Source organism: Triticum aestivum, chromosome 3B (assembly GCF_018294505.1).
Source record: "Triticum aestivum cultivar Chinese Spring chromosome 3B, IWGSC CS RefSeq v2.1, whole genome shotgun sequence".
Classification (NCBI taxonomy): domain Eukaryota; kingdom Viridiplantae; phylum Streptophyta; class Magnoliopsida; order Poales; family Poaceae; genus Triticum; species Triticum aestivum.
The window spans coordinates 654,578,376-654,594,583 of NC_057801.1; the positions used below are offsets into that span (position 1 = coordinate 654,578,376).

At 46.0% G+C, this 16,208-nt stretch overlaps 1 protein-coding gene across 1 annotated transcript; it reads left to right on the forward strand.

The window, feature by feature from the left end:
• Positions 1 to 204: 204 nt before the first annotated feature.
• On the forward strand, positions 205 to 4,334 carry LOC123065961 (bZIP transcription factor ABI5 homolog). Its single transcript, XM_044489144.1, has 5 exons — positions 205 to 500; positions 2,454 to 3,536; positions 3,644 to 3,715; positions 3,814 to 3,843; positions 3,995 to 4,334. Exons 2-5 carry the CDS (start codon positions 2,556 to 2,558, stop codon positions 4,085 to 4,087), a joined length of 1,176 nt encoding a protein of 391 aa, XP_044345079.1. The 5' UTR covers positions 205 to 500; positions 2,454 to 2,555; the 3' UTR covers positions 4,088 to 4,334.
• The last annotated feature ends 11,874 nt before the right edge of the window (positions 4,335 to 16,208 follow it).

Genomic DNA, 16,208 nt, shown 5'->3' on the forward strand with positions numbered 1-16,208 from the left:
ACGTATGTACGGTGACCAAAAGGGCGACGGGATAGGGAGGCAGCTGCGACTGTGTGGGCAGAAGAGCTGACAAAACCCGGGGCGGAAGTAAGCAAGCAGCATGCAGGGGCACAGCTAGCTCGCTCGTAGCTACCCGTTCCGTTCCCCTACTAGCCTCGGAACTCGGAGCCCGTCTGGGAAGAATAGCGATGGCTCTGGAAAGCCCAACGTGCCGACGGGCCCGACACAGCCAACGCCAGGAGGCATGCCGCGCTACGGCACACCCAGCGGCACCATTTCCTTTCCTCACGTACGCACATGCGTCTCCCCCTCTCTCTCCAGTTAGTAAGGAGGGATGCTGCCTCCCGTTTCGCCACAGCTCCCTGACTCCCTCCCCCCACGCAACTCTACTATAAAGGTTTCAGCTGCAGGCGGTGGTGTCCGAAGCTGATCTGCGCGGCGGTGCTGCCGCTCGCGGCCGGCGCGCGGCCGGCTCTCCGGCGCTGAAGCGGGAGGAGGAGGTACGTGCGTACTTAGGCGGGCCGCGCGCTCTTCGCTCTTGTTTCATTCGGAGCCGTCAACTTTGCTCTCGTTCCACCATGCCATCTCCAGCGATCGTAGCAGCTTCGGCAACTTAGCGCCTTTGTTTCACCGCCGTTTTATGTTCGGGGTCGGAACGGCGGGGGGTGATTCTTGTGTAGCACCAGCCGAGGGTGATTCTTGTGTAGCACCAGCAGTAAATAAATCTTGAATCGCCCTGGTTGCTGCTAAAGTGCTTATTATATGCTGCGACGATCCGGTATTCCGGTAGGCTGCCTTCTCATCGGCTGAATCCTTCGAAATCGTGAAACCACAAGCCAGTCTGCGCTTGCCTGCACGCGCTGTACTAGTCATAGCAGTTTTGCTTGGGGTGGCCATTGTTGGTGTGATGTGAGCTGAGCAATTCTTCTTGGTATGTGCTCGAGAACCGTCAGGTTGCCGCTGAAAGCGAGCGCATGTCTTTTTCTTCAGACAGCGAGAAGTCATGTGTTATCATCTGTCGACTCTGTCTAATTCTTCTTTTCCATACCATACCACCCTGTCTGATTTTTCTTTTCCACACCATCCTGGGGAGGAGGGCTCTATCTGATTTTGCTTTTCCATGCCATCAGGTCGACTCTTGTCTGATTAATATCTGTCTTCCATTTGAGTAAAGTCTGGTTAGTATCTGTCAGTATGACATTTTTGTAGTGTTCAAAAAAAAAGTATGACATTTTTGTAGAACACGGAAGAGTCAGTATGAGATTAGTATATATATATATATATATATATATATATATATATATATATATATATATATATATATATATATATATATATAGGAAAAAAGCATCCTACTAGCGGGTGTAGTTACACCCATTTCTCATATACTACCATGTGGTAATATATACTTTACTTTATTATTTTTAGTATGTTTACATACTATATCTAAGATACTCCAATGCGAGTTATGTGAAAAAATTGCATGTAAGCCCATGTTTTTATAATATTTTTGAAATACGTACATACTTGTACGTACAAAGGAGTATGCTCAAAATATACTATATACTACCTAAAAAATAATATATATACTACCTAAACATTCTTACATACTACATACTACGCGTACATACTCTTCCATATTATAGATACTACCTAGAAGGTATGAAACAAAAGTGGGAGTAACTACACCCGGTAGTAGGAAAAAATTGTCATATATATATGTAACTACACCCGGTAGTAGAAAAAAATTGTCATATATATATATATATATATATATATATATATATATATATATATATATATATTGGTGTATCCGTGGGCTTCTAACAGGCCCACTAGTGCACGATAAATTCTGGGCCTAGATTCCCTCTAGATGGTCCAGGCCCAAAAATAAAAGGTAGACATGCATTTTCACATGCATGCCTGACTTTCTCAGGAAAAAAAAATGGATAACTGACTTTTTTTCTGCGTGTAGACTGACTTTACCTTTTGTCACCTATCTATTTTTCCATTTTTGACGACACCGCCTTTTGTCACCTCCCTGAATTGAAGAGCACCGTACCATATGACTCCTTGTACTAATCCAACCCCTGAATTAGAAACGGCGATCTTGGCAGCAGTAGGCAGTAGCAAATGACCACACACGGTTTACTCATATCCTTGTCTCTCACGCTAACGCGCGTAATGCTCAGTCGTCGGGCAGTGAGGCGTCTCGGCGGCGGCCGTCGTTGGCTAGCTATTGAACAAAACTAGCACGCCCCTCGGGTTCGTCTCATATACCAGGCGTAACTCGCGGCCAGGTTTGGCGCTTTGGCAGTAAACCTATCTGTGCATTACGAGACGAATTCTATCTACTGTATCTATCTATATCTATAGCTCACCTTTTTCATCAATGATGTGAATTTAATTGCTATCTAGTGCTTTAATTGATGCTTATCTCTTGCATGCCGCAGGCTATAAATAGAGGGCGCGGTGCACAAGGCTGAACCACACACACCACAACCCACAAGCAAGAGAGTACGTAGAGAGAGACCACAGTGGTGAGGAGAGATCGGATGGCGTCGGAGATGAGCAATGACGTGAAGTTCTCTGAGGAAGAAGTCACCTCACACCCGCGCGTTCTCGAAGGTGAGGAGCAGACTGTGGTTGCGCCAGCGCGGCAGTCTTCCATCTTCGCGCTGACGCTGGACGAGCTGCAATACTCGGTGTGCGAGGCGGGGCGCAACTTCGGGTCCATGAACATGGACGAATTCATGAGCAACATATGGAATGCTGAGGAGTTCCAAGCGGCGACTGGCGGTGGCTTGGTGGGCATGGAGATGGCTCCTGTGGTGGGTGCTGGTGGAGGCGGAGGTGGCGGAGATGCAGGAGGAAGCAACCTAGCCCGACAAGAGTCGTTCTCCTTGCCTCCCACGCTGTGCCAAAAGATGGTGGAGGAGGTGTGGGCTGAGATCAACAGGGAGCCCTGCCCGGTGCATGCCCAGCGTCAGGCCGCACAACCCTCACAGCAGCCTCCTGTCCAGCCATCGGTTGCGGCCAACAACCGGCAGGGGACCCTAGGCGAGATGACGCTGGAGCAGTTCCTTGTTAAGGCCGGCATGGTCCGGGGATCGGGTGCCGGTGGCCAGGCGCCGGTGCCGGTCGACATGGTCCATGGACAGATGAACCCCGCGCAACAAGGGCAACAACCTGACACAATGATGTACCCAATGGCACCAGCCAATGGCATGTTCCCGGTGATGGGAGATGGCATGGGGTTCATCCCCAATGTGTACGCAGGGATTGTTGTGGTGCCGCCACCACCACCTTCTCAAGGTGGGGTGGGTATCGTGAGCCCCGGGTCGTCGGACGGGAGGAGCGCCATGACACAGGCTGACATGATGAACTGCATGGGCGATGGAGCGATGATGGAGAGTGGCGGCACCCGGAAACGCGGTGCCTCAGAGGATCAGTCTTGCGAGAGAAGCATCGAGTGCCGCCACCGCCGGATGATCAAGAATGGTGAGTCAGCCGCACGATCGCGTGCTAGGAAGCAGGTACTTACCTTGCTGCCAAAATTGTTGGTTTTTATGCAATGCCATTTCTGTAACGGTGGTAACAATGTTGGTGACACTTACACTACCTGTCTTTCTAAATCCTACAGGCTTTTACCGTGGAGCTTGAAGCTGAACTGAACCACCTCAAGGAGGAGAACGCTCGTCTAAAAGCTGAGGAGGTACGGAGCTACTGACCAGTGAAAACCATGAGAAAATTCAGTTTTCATATGCTTTTCAGTTCTTACCGTTACTAAACTGTTTCATTGTTTTGTTGCAGAAGATAATTCTGCTGACCAAGAAACAAATGGTATGTACATTTTACTACCATCACCTGGCAATCCTCCTACACTCGCAACCACCTACCAATTGCTTGTAACAATCCACTGTAATTGCCAAGTCAAATAGTCAATGTGTGCATGCGGATGGAAACACCTTGTGGCGGTGATCTTTTTTTACAGTTGGTGGAGAAGATGATAGAACTGTCCAAGGAGAACGTGAACGCCAAGAAGGGTAGCACCCTCTCGCGGCGCTGTGGCAGCTGCATCTGGTGAAAGGTGACCTGCCATCCATCCATAGTCGTGCTCGCAGGAGGATGAGGAGGAATTGTGGTGTTTATAGCAGTAACATTTTCTTTCCGGAGCGGGGTCGTATAGTAATTTACTAGTAGTACCTAAAATCATAAGGACCCGAATGTCAGTGTTTATCTGGTCAAGCAAGTGAACTTCTGTTGTTGTTACTGTTTATAGGTATATGGATTTGTCAGAACTTCGGACAGATGAAACAAAAGAAAATTAGCAATATGTTGATGTTTACTTGCTCTTTAACATGATGTGATGCAACGCATGTGGTCCATTTCTGGTGTGTGTGTGTGGGGGGGGGAGTCTTTGCCTTCGCTCACGGGTTAGAGTTCACTCACGTAGACGCACTTTACTGCGTCGGTGAATTTTGACCCATTCAAATAACTTTAAAATCCAACGAAATTTGAGATATTCAAACACGGGATCCCGTGAGCCTTGACAGGTGGTCACCCATCGCCATGCTTGGGTAGTCGATTCCCTTTCCCCTCCTCCATGGCTCGCTGCTTGAGGGTCTGGTTAGCTTTCAGTTGCGCTCCCTGGTTGGCCAACCATGACGGATATCATCAACCTTTATGTTATTACGGCTGTGTGTATCGGAGGCGAGGGATGATCCTCTTGCCAATTGCTTGCAAGAACCTAATTGCCAAGTCTTAAAACAGTTAATGTGTGTGTGTGTGCGCTGATGGTAACACCCGGTGGGTTGTGATTATTTTTACAGCTGATGAAGAAGATGGAACAGTCAAAGGAGAACGTTAACGCCAAGAAGGGTGACGCCCTATCACGGCACTACGGTAGCTGCATCTGATGAACAGTGACCCGCCATTCAACTTCCATAGCTGTGCTGGTAGGAGGAGGAGGACTGTGTGTTTGATGCAACTGCAGCAGTGACAATTGTGGCGTTGATAGTATTTACCTTTTCTACTCAAAGAGGGATGATATATTAATTTACTAGTGGTAACTAAAATCCATAAGGACCCATATATCAGTGTTTATCTGGTCAAGCAAGTAAACTTGTGTTGTTGTTGCTGTTTATAGGTGATGATGGGTTTGTCAGAAACTTCAGACTAATGGAACAAAAGAAAATTAGCAATATGTTGATGTGTACTCTGAAACTCCCCTTCTACTTCGGAGCTCAATTGAGTTTAGAATGAATATTAAATTCAAAAAATGAAAAATAAAACTTCAATAATTTTTGAATTTTTTTTGGGGTGTAAAATTTGACAAATGTTCTCGGTGCTTGCAAATTTCATCCCCAAATATCATTCGTGGAAGTCATGAAAAAAAACAGCACTCCAAAATGCTTTCAAAAATAGCATTTATGGAGTGTTGATTTTTTCTTTTTCACCATGACTTCCAAGAATGTTATTTCGGGATAAAATTTGCAAGCTTTGAGAACATTTTTCAAAGTTTGCACCAAAAAATTCAGGATTTTTTGATTTTTTTACTTTTTTATATTACTATTCATTAGAGAGCACATGAGCTCGGGGGCATACTTTGTGTCATATGTACTCGCGCTTTAATATGATGCAATGCTATGTGTGTGGTCCATTTTTCGGTGTATGCTGGAGTCTTTGCCTTTGCTATCTTCTGAAGAAGTGGAGATGACACATGAGTTGAGTTTAGTCACGTAGGTGGACTTTGTCGCGTAAGTGAAAATTGAGCCATTCAATAGTTATTAAATCCGATGAATTTTTAGCTATTCAAATTAGTGGTCAGACGAAATTCCATGAGAGTTGATAGTAGTTAGCTTTTCTTTTGGGAGCGGCATGGTATAGTCATTTACTAGTGGTACCTAAAACCCATAAGGACCCAAATGTCAGTGTTTAGCTAGTCAAGCAAGTGAACTTGTGTTGTTGTTACTATTTATATATAGGTGATGATGCATTTTTCAGAAATATTAGACAAATGGAACAAAAGAAAGTTAGCAATATGTTGATGTGTACTCGCGCTTTAATATTGATGTGATGCTATGTGTGTGTCTATTTTGGAGGTGTGTGTGAGACTCTTCACCTTTTCTCTCTTCTCAAGAAGTGGAGACACACGAGTTGAATTTAGTCACGTGGGCGCACTTTTCGTGTCGGTGAAAGCTATTCAAATAGTTTTTAAATCCAGTGGAGTTTGAGCTATTCGAATCATCGGTCACATGGGATTCCATGAGATTTGACAGTGGTCACCCATCGCTGTAAGATTGATAGGAAGCGTTGAACCCTTTGCTCGGGCCGCATGTGTATTTATAGAATAGTTGTCGTGGCTTACAAGGTTTGGAATATCGCTAGGATTCTTCCAGATTACAACGAGAGATCAATACAACTTGGAGAAGAAGAACAGAAGAAGAGATAGATACAGAAACGATTTAAACATCATCATCTATCCCTACGTACTCTATTCTAACATCCTCCCTCAATCCAAACATATGGAAGTTTCTCTAGGTTTAGATTGTACTTGAACTCATTTAGTCTCCTTGTGGTAAGTGGTTTAGTGAAACCATCAGCCAGTTGATCTCCTGTGAGAATAAATTTGATGTCAAGTAGCTTTAGTGCTACTCTTTCTCTCACAAAATGAAAATCAACCTCTATGTGTTTTGTACGTGCATGGAACACCGGATTTGCAGAAAGATAAGTAGCACCAATGTTGTCACACCATAACCTTGCAGCTTGTGGAGCCTTGATTCCCAACTTGTATAGAAGAGTCTGAATCCACATGATTTCAGCGGTTGCATTAGCAAGAGCTTTGTATTCTGCTTCAGTGCTTGACCTTGATACAGTAGCCTGTTTCCTAGCACTCCATGACACAAGGTTTGATCCCAGAAACACAGCAAAACCACCTGTGGACCTTCTATCATCAGGGCATCCTGCCCAGTCAGCATCTGAATATGCACTAACTAGCATGGATGGTGACTTAACAATCTTGATTCCAAGACCCATTGTAAACTTTAGATACCTCAGAATTCTCTTTACTGCAGTCCAATGAACTGTACTTGGTGCATGTAAAAACTGACATACTTTGTTGACAAAATATGAAATATCAGGTCTAGTCAATGTTAAGTATTGTAGAGCACCAACAACACTCATATAGTTTGTTGCATCATTCGGTCCAAGTAATTCACCCCCTTCAACTGTAAGTTTCTCAGAAGTGGAGAGTGGTGTACTTACCGGTTTGCAATGTTCCAGTCCTACCCTTCTTAGGATATCTGTGGTGTATTTCTCTTGTGCAAGAAGTATTCCATCCTTGATCTGTCTTACCTCTATACCAAGAAAGTAATGGAGATTACCCAAATCCTTGAGTGCAAACTCCACATTAAGATCACGAAGAAGGGAGGTAGTAGCTTCTGAACTGGAGCTAGCAACAATTATATCATCAGCATAGACAAGAACAAACATAGAGATGTTGCCTTTATGATAAAAGAATAATGAGGTATCTGCCTTGCTTGGAATAAACCCAAGTTGTTGTAACTGAGTACTCAACCTGGAGTACCAGGCTCTTGGGGCCTGTTTTAAGCCATACAAAGCTTTGTCCAATTTGCAGACAAAATGAGGTGTGCTTTTGTTTTCATATCCTGGTGGTTGCCGCATGAACACTTCTTCCTCAAGAACACCATGAAGAAACGCGTTCTGGACGTCTAGCTGGCACAAACTCCACCCTCTGGAAATAGCAATAGACAAGACAAGTCAAATAGTAGCTGCCTTAACAACAGGGCTAAGGGTATCCTCATAATCAATTCCAAACCGTTGCTTAAATCCCTTTGCAACCAATCTGGCCTTGTATCTATCTATACTTCCATCAGACTTTCTTTTAATCTTATAAACCCATTTGCAATCAATCAAATTCTTTCCCTTTCTTGGTGGTACAAGATGCCACGTTTTATTTTTCATGAGTGCTTGATATTCATTGTCCATAGCCCCTTTCCATTCTTTGTGGGCAAGAGCTTCGGCTAAATGAACAGGTTCACCTGAACTAGTGAGAAAAGAAAACTTGCGAGGATCATACCTTATTGTACCGTCCTTGTATACCTTGGGTTTGGATAGTCCTGACTTTGACCTGGTGTGGCGCTGAGGTATCTCGGATGGTACATGTGTAGAGGTTGTTGCAGTTTCCTCATTGCCAGAACCATCCGCAGAAGATCCGGCCAAATCGTCTTGGACTGCTGCGCCACAGGGCTCCAGATCCAAGGGAGGCACCTGATCCAGCAAGATCCGCCTCGCGCCAGACGCCACAGTGGCAGGGCTCCGCATGGTGCTGTTGATGGGCCCCGCTTCGGTCGGGTGGTCGGCCATGGAACGCACCGGTTCCCGTGTGGTGCGTGTGGAAGAGCTGCGCCCCGTGCTGTCTGGGTCCACACCCGGATCCTGTCGGCCATTGGATCGGCGGTGGGCTGGCCCTGCCATGTGGCGCTACAGGAGACGCGGGAGAGGCCGCTGCGCGCCGGACGACTGGGCTGTCAGCCTCGGATCGTGCGCGGCTATCATCCTGGGATCATGCACCTTCCCTAGCGCTGCAGTTCTGCACAGGATCAGCATCGGATCCAACGCTATTTTCGTCCGCTTGTGCACACATAAAATCATAGCCAAAAACTACATTTTTTCATTAGCATCTGAACTTTCTTTTGGAATAGTCACATGATCATGTTCTATTAATTCTCCCCCGTGATCAGTACGCGACAAAGGATCCGAAAGAAGAGAAATTTCTTCTCGAAGAAGGGCTCCGGCATTTGGATGAAGCTTGGCAAAAGGAAAAATGGTTTCATCAAAAATCACATCCCTAGAGATGTAGATGCGTCCAGTTGAGATTTCTAGACACTTGTAACCCTTATGGAGATTGCTATAGCCAAGGAAAACACATTGAGTGGAGCGAAACTCAAGTTTGTGGCGATTATATGGGCGAAGATTAGGATAACATGCACATCCAAAAACTTTGAGAGAATTATAATCTGGCTTTTGATGAAACAATCTTTCTAAGGGAGTTGTGTTTCCAATAACCTTACTAGGTAAACGATTGATAAGATAAGTGGCAACAATGAACGCTTCATCCCAATACTTTAGAGGCATAGATGCATGAGCAAGAAGTGAAAGGCCTACTTCAACGATATGACGGTGTTTGCGTTCGGCAGAACCGTTCTGTTGGTGTGCATGAGGACACGAAACATGATGCTCAATGCCTATGCTCCGAAAGAAAGAGTTGAGTTTCTCATACTCTCCTCCCCAGTCACTCTGGACTGCAATAATTTTCTTGTCAAATTGATGCTCAACAAGTTTTTGGAATTCTTGGAAGACAGAAAAGACTTCGGATTTGAACTTAAGCAAGTATATCCATGTAAACTTACTGTAATCATCAATGAAGCTAACATAATATTTTTTTCTTCCAAAAGAATCTCTGGCATGACCCCATACATCACTGAATATCAGTTCCAATGGATCATGAGACACACTATTTGACTTAGGATAGGGGAGTTGATGACTCTTGACACATTGGCAAGCGTCACAAACAGACTCTTTATTCTCACTACTAGACAATTGAAGATTGCCTTTATTCACTACTTGATCAACTATTTTTAAGGAAGGATGACCTAATCTTTGATTCCACCTCTCTAAGGATGGTTTGACGACGGAGTAGACTTGACGATGATGCTTGCATCTAAAGGCTCTACCATGATGGAGGAGCTCCCTCGTTGCCTGATCCTTAATGAAAAAATACTTGGGATGAGTTTCAAAAAAGACATTATTATCAGCTGACAAACGAGACATGGAAGCAAGGTTTTTGTTGGCTTGAGGGACATGAAGAACATCTTTTAGAAGGAGATCACGTTTAGAATTAGGGAAATTAATGGAAGATTGACCAATGTGACATATGTCCATACCTCCTCCACTTGCGGCAGTGTTTATTTGCTCATTGCCATAGTATCTTTCTCGGTTCGCAAGCTTCTCCAGCTCACTGGTGACGTGATCTGTGGCTCCGGAGTCAGCATACCAGACGGTGTCCCCAGCTTCTTCTTGTTCCCTGATGGCTGCAGCAACGTGGCGCTCCTCGGGCACGAAATCTTCATCATATCGATGCCAGCAATCTTTCACCTCGTGCCCTGAATTCTTGCAAAGCTGGCACCGTGCTTGGTGTTGGAGTAGAAGGCGCCGGAGGGACGTGAGCCAGAGTTGTTGGCACGCCCACGCCCCCCGCTGTTGTTGCTGTTGCCGCGTCCGCGTCCCTGCTGATGACCGCGGTGACCACGGCCTCGGCCTCCAGTGCCGCGACCACGTGTGAGGGAATTAACTGATGACTGGCGGACATTATTACCTTGTAGAAGATTCATACGAGCTTCAAAGCTTAGCAACTGGTTGTAGAGCTCCTGGACGGTCACCGGTTCGATATGTGCAGCCAGGGCTGAGATCACCGGGTTATACTTGATGTCCAGCCCTTTGAGCACATAGGAGGTTATCTCTCCTTCAGAGAGGGGATCACCAGTACAGGCGATCTCATCGGTGAAGGCCTTGATCTTCGCCAGGTACTCGGGCATGCCCATGCCTCCTTTGTGGAGATTGGCGAGGGCGATGCGGGTGTTGACGATCTGCGCTTGCGTCTGGGCAGCGAAGGAGGCGTGGATGGCACTCCACACCTCTGCCGGCGTCTGAAGAGTAGCGACCTGCGCAAGAACCTCTCGTGAAAGAGACCCCATAAGGTATCCTTGTACCTGTTGCTGTTGGGCATACCAGATCGACCGGGCGTAGTTGAAGACCTGCTCCTCCTTCCCTTCTTTGGTGATGGTGATGGTAGGAGGGGGCGCCGGGCTTGCGGCGTCAAGGAAGTGTTCCATCTGTGCTCCCTTAATTTGGGGTAGCACAATGGCCTTCCAGAGGAGCAAATTTGTCCTCGTGAGCTTCTTAGATGGAGGAGACCCGAGAGAGGAAGCGCTGCTGGAGGTGGAAGAAGATGCATAGATGGAAGGCGCAGATTGGGTGGACAGGGCGCTCATGGTGGATCCGATCAGGGCGGTGTTGGTGGCGGCGATGGTGGAAGCAGCGGTGCTGGCGTTGGTGCCTGACATGGTTCTCTCGCGACAGGTCTCTCTGGATAGGTTTCAGGTTTCTCTCTCGATCAACTAGATCGATCTCTCAGGAAGGCTAGACGTACGAGAGGAAGGGCTCTGATGACCATGTAAGATTGATAGGAAGCGTTGAACCCTTTGCTCGGGCCGCATGTGTATTTATAGAATAGTTGCTGTGACTTACAAGGTTTGGAATATCGCTAGGATTCTTCCAGATTACAACGAGAGATCAATACAACTTGGAGAAGAAGAACAGAAGAAGAGATAGATACAGAAACGATTTAAACATCATCATCTATCCCTACGTACTCTATTCTAACAATCGCAATGCTTGGGTAGTCGACACCCTTTCCTCTCCATCGCGGCTCGCTGATTGAGTGTCCGGTTGGCCTTTAGTTGTGCTCCCTGGTTGGCTAACCATGACGGCGATCATCAACAGCCATACTCTTATGGCTGTGAGAATCAGAGGCCAGGAGTGATCCTCCTTTTCTAAGAAAAAAAACCCTACTACACTTACCATAAGCTACCAATTTCTTGCAACAACCCAATTGCCAAGTCTTAAGTAGTAAATGGGTGTGTGTTTATGGTAACACCCAGTGGTAGTGATTTTTTTACACCCGGTGTTGAAGATGATGGAACAGTCCAAGGAGAATGTCAATGCCAAGAAGGGTGGCGCCCAGTCGCAGCACTGCGACAACTCTTCTAGAGGACGGTGGAACGCCATTTAGCTTCCATTGTTATGCCGGTAGGAGGATGAATAGAAACTGCATACTAGCCATCTTGTGTGTTTGATACAACTACAACGACAATTATTGTGTTGATAGTAGTTACCTTTTCTTTTTGGAGCGGGGTGGTATAGTAATTTACTAGTAGTACCTGAAAACCATAAGGACCCAAATGTCAGTGTTTATCTGGTCAAGCAAGTGAACTTGCATTGTTGTTACTATTTATAGGTGATGAGGGGTTTGCCAGAAACTTCAGGGAAATGGAAGAAAACAAAATTAGCAATATTTTGATGTGCACTCGTGCTTTAAAATGGTCCGATGCTATGTGTGTGGTCCAATTCAGATGTGTGTGTGTGGGGGGGGGTATCTTCGCCTTTGCTTTCTTCTGAAGAAGTGGAGATGATGCACGAGTTAATAACGTGGGCACACTTTGCCGTGTCGGTGAAATATGAGCGTTTAAATAGTTTTTAATCTAGTGAAATTTGAGCTATTCAAATCAATGGTCACGTGGGATCCCGTGAGACTTGACGGTGGTCACCCATCCGAGTGCTTGTGTAGTCAATCCCCTTTCCCCTCCGTCGCGGCTCGCTTGAGGGTCCGACTAGCCTTGAGTTATGCTCCCTGGTAGGCCAACCATGAGAGCGATCATCAACCCTCATACAATTAAGGTTGTGTGCATGGGAGGCCAAAGGTGGTCCTCCTTTTTTCTAGGAAAAAAGCATCCTAAACATACCATCATGTGCCAATTGCTTGCAACAACCTAATTGGCAAGTATTAAAATAGTTAATGTGTACGTGCAGATGGTAATAGCCCGTGGTCGTAGTTTTTTTACAGCTGGTGGAGAAGATGATTGAACATTATGTCCAAGGAGAATTTCAATGCTAAGAAGGGTGGCGCCCTGTCGTGGCGCCGCTACAGCTGCATCTCGTGAACGGTGACCTGCCATTCAGCTTCCATAGTCATGTTGGCAGGAGGATGAGCAATACTTGCATTCTGGCCTTTTTGTGTGTTTGACGCAACTACAACGACATTTGCGGTGTCGATAGTATAGTTATTTATTCTTTTCGGAGCGGGGTGGTATAGTAATTTACTATAGTCGTATCTAAAGCCCATAAGGACCCAAACGTCAGAAAGTGAACTTGTGTTGTTGTTACATTTTATAGGTGATGATGGGTTCATTAGAAACTTCAGTCAAACGAAAAAACAAAATGAGCAATATGTTGATATGTACTGATGCTTTAATATGATGGGATGCTACGTGTGTGTTCCATTTTGGATGTGTGTGTGGGACTCTTCACCTTTACTCTCTTCCGAAGAAGTGGGGATGACACACGAATTGAGTTAGTCACATAGGTGCACTTTGCCGCGTGTTTGCAATTTGAGTTATTGAAATAGCTTTAAATACAATGAACTTTGAGCTATCAAATTAGCGGTCACGTGGGATCCTGTGAGGCTTGACGGTGATCACCCATTGTAACGCTTGGGTAGTCGATTCCCTTTCCCCTCTGTCGTGGCTCGCAGCTCAAGGGTTTGACTAGCCTTCACATGTTCCCTGGTTGGCCAACCATGACGGCGATCATCAAGCTGCATACTCATATAGTTGTGTGCATCGGAGGCCAGGGGTGATCACACTTTTCTAAGAAAAAAACCATCCTACACTTACCATCATTTGCCAATTGCTCGCAAAAACCTAATTGCCAAGTCTAAAACCAGTTAATGTGTGCGTGCTGATGGTAACACCCTGTGGTCGTGATATTTTTTACAGCTCTTGGAGAAGATGATCTAACCATCCAACGAGAACGTCAATGCCAAGAAGGGTGGCATCATGTCGCGGCACTGTGGCAACTACATCTGGTGAACGACAACCCACCTTTGAGCTTCCATAGCTGTGCTGGCAGGAGGATGAGGAGGACTTGCATTCTGGCCGTTTTGTGTGTTTTATGAAACGGTAGCAACAATTCTGGTGTTGATAGTAGTTACCATTTGTTTTCGGAGCAGGGTGGTATAGCAATTTCATAGTAGTCCCTAAAACCAGTAAGGACCTGAATTTCAGAGTTTATCTGGTCAAGCAAGTGAACTTGAGTTGTTATTGTTTATAGGTGATGATGGGTTTGTTAGAAACTTCAGATATAGGAAGAAAAGAAAATTAGTAATATGTTGATGTATACTCACGCTTTAGTATGATACGATGTTATGTATGTGATCCATTTCGGATGCATGTGTGGGATTCTTCATGTTTGCTCTCTTATGAAGAAGTGGAGATGACACACGAGTTGAGTTTAGTCACGTAGGCGCACTTTGTCGCATCGATGAAATTTGAGAAATCAAATAGTTTCTAAATCTGGTGATGTCAGGACCCCGATCCTAAGTCACACCGATCTAGCATGTAACACATCATATCACTTTGCGGCCTCACGCACGGTATTCCCACGGGTGCCACCTTACTTGGCCCGGGACCGTTTGCGCCTTTTGGCTCACGTATATGATAGTGCCGCTAGCATCCATATGACAAAGAACCCGGGCTGACATGGCTAGTCGTGAACCCAAAGTGGCACAAACTTACAGGGATAGGCATCCTTGACCCAGCATTGAATGTGTCGGTCATCAACGAGTGAATCCGGGCTGTAGCGCTGGGCTAGCAGGACTCCGGTGAACCGGGCTATAGCGGGCTAACAGGACTCCGGTAACCATCGCGTGACATTTCCCCGAAGGAACAGACACAGGAACGAAGAAGGACACATGCCGGCCAGCCTAAGTGTTCCGGAGCAATAGCAAGCTACCATGGCTCAGTGGAAGCACTAGGAGACATTTCCCGGTAAGAGAGGCTACTAAGAATAAACAACTAGATAGTCAGATCCCACACATACCAAGTATTTCAATCATACACGCAATATGCTCGATATGTGCAAATACAACAAGGCATCACAACATGACTCTATGACACAAGTACTTTATTTAAAGGCTTAGAGAGCCATACATATCATACACACAAGTACGGGTCACACGACCCAGCATTCAAGTCATACAATCATACAAGCCAACAACGGAAGAGACATGTCTGAGTACAGACATCTAGTAAAATAAAAGAGGCTTGGGGAAGCCTGGCTATACTACATGGTCCTTCAGAAGCTCAGGATCACCACCTGGGCCTCAGTCTACTCATCAATGTCAACGTCTATGAAGAACCCGTCAGAAGGGGTTGCAGCGTCTTCTGTAAAATGTAAATTAAAGCAACATGAGTACAAAGGTACTCAGCAAGACTTACATCAGACCCTACATACATGCACATTATCAAGAAGGGTTGGTGGGGTTATTGTAGCAAGGCAGCTTTGACTCTTGGCTAAGCTATCCTACGAGACACCAACTTGAAATGGTTTTGCGCACTCGAGTCCACTACTCACCACTTCAATACACCACCGAAGACCCACCTCCGTCATACTACGAAAGAGCCATCCTCGGCACTCACGCTTATCTTGAGGCTTTTAGTAGTATCCATTTACTTGTCTATGGACTGTATAGGCAACCAAGTAGTCCTTTACCGCGGACGCGGCTATTCGAATAGATGATGTTAACCCTGCAGGGGTGTACTTCTTCATACACGCTCTCACCACTTACCGCCGTTTACACGACATGTACTCGGCAACCTTCAAGCGGAAGCCCAACGTGGGTGTCGGCCATGACCTACCTAAACACCTAAGTCTCTAGTCCAGGTTTATCGCCTATTCAGGTTCCATCCGCAGGGAGCCCGGCCGAGGTTTCCACATACGATCCCAAATGATGTGTGTAGGGTTCTCGAGATACCTAACGGACATCCGGTACACCGTGCCACGTACCTACCGCATCACAGCCCACCCCGCGGGTCAGCGCTACCCACGGCCTCCAGTAAGCTACAAACACCACAAACTACTTGCAACTCCTGAACAGAGGACTAGGGTGAATAAGAAGACGAGAGGGTCCATTGGTTTCGGGACCAATGCATGGTAGTAGCTGAATCTTAAATCACACATACAGATCTCAGTGCTTAAGGTCGGCTTCAATGAAACAACCCACCATGTACTCCTACATGGCCTCTCATCGATACCTTTACCAAATCGTGTTCAACACACCACTCTCATTACTGGCATGATCATTTCACTCTAGCCCATCACCCAGATGAACCAGACCTGACACGACTCTAAGCATAGCAGACATAGCAAGGTAGGAACAACACATAAATATGGCTCAATCAACCCCTACACATGCTAGTGGGTTTCATCTAGTTACTGTGGCAATGACAGGTCATGCAGAGGAAATGGGTTCAACTACCGTAGCACACAGCAGTTTGAATCGCGTTGTC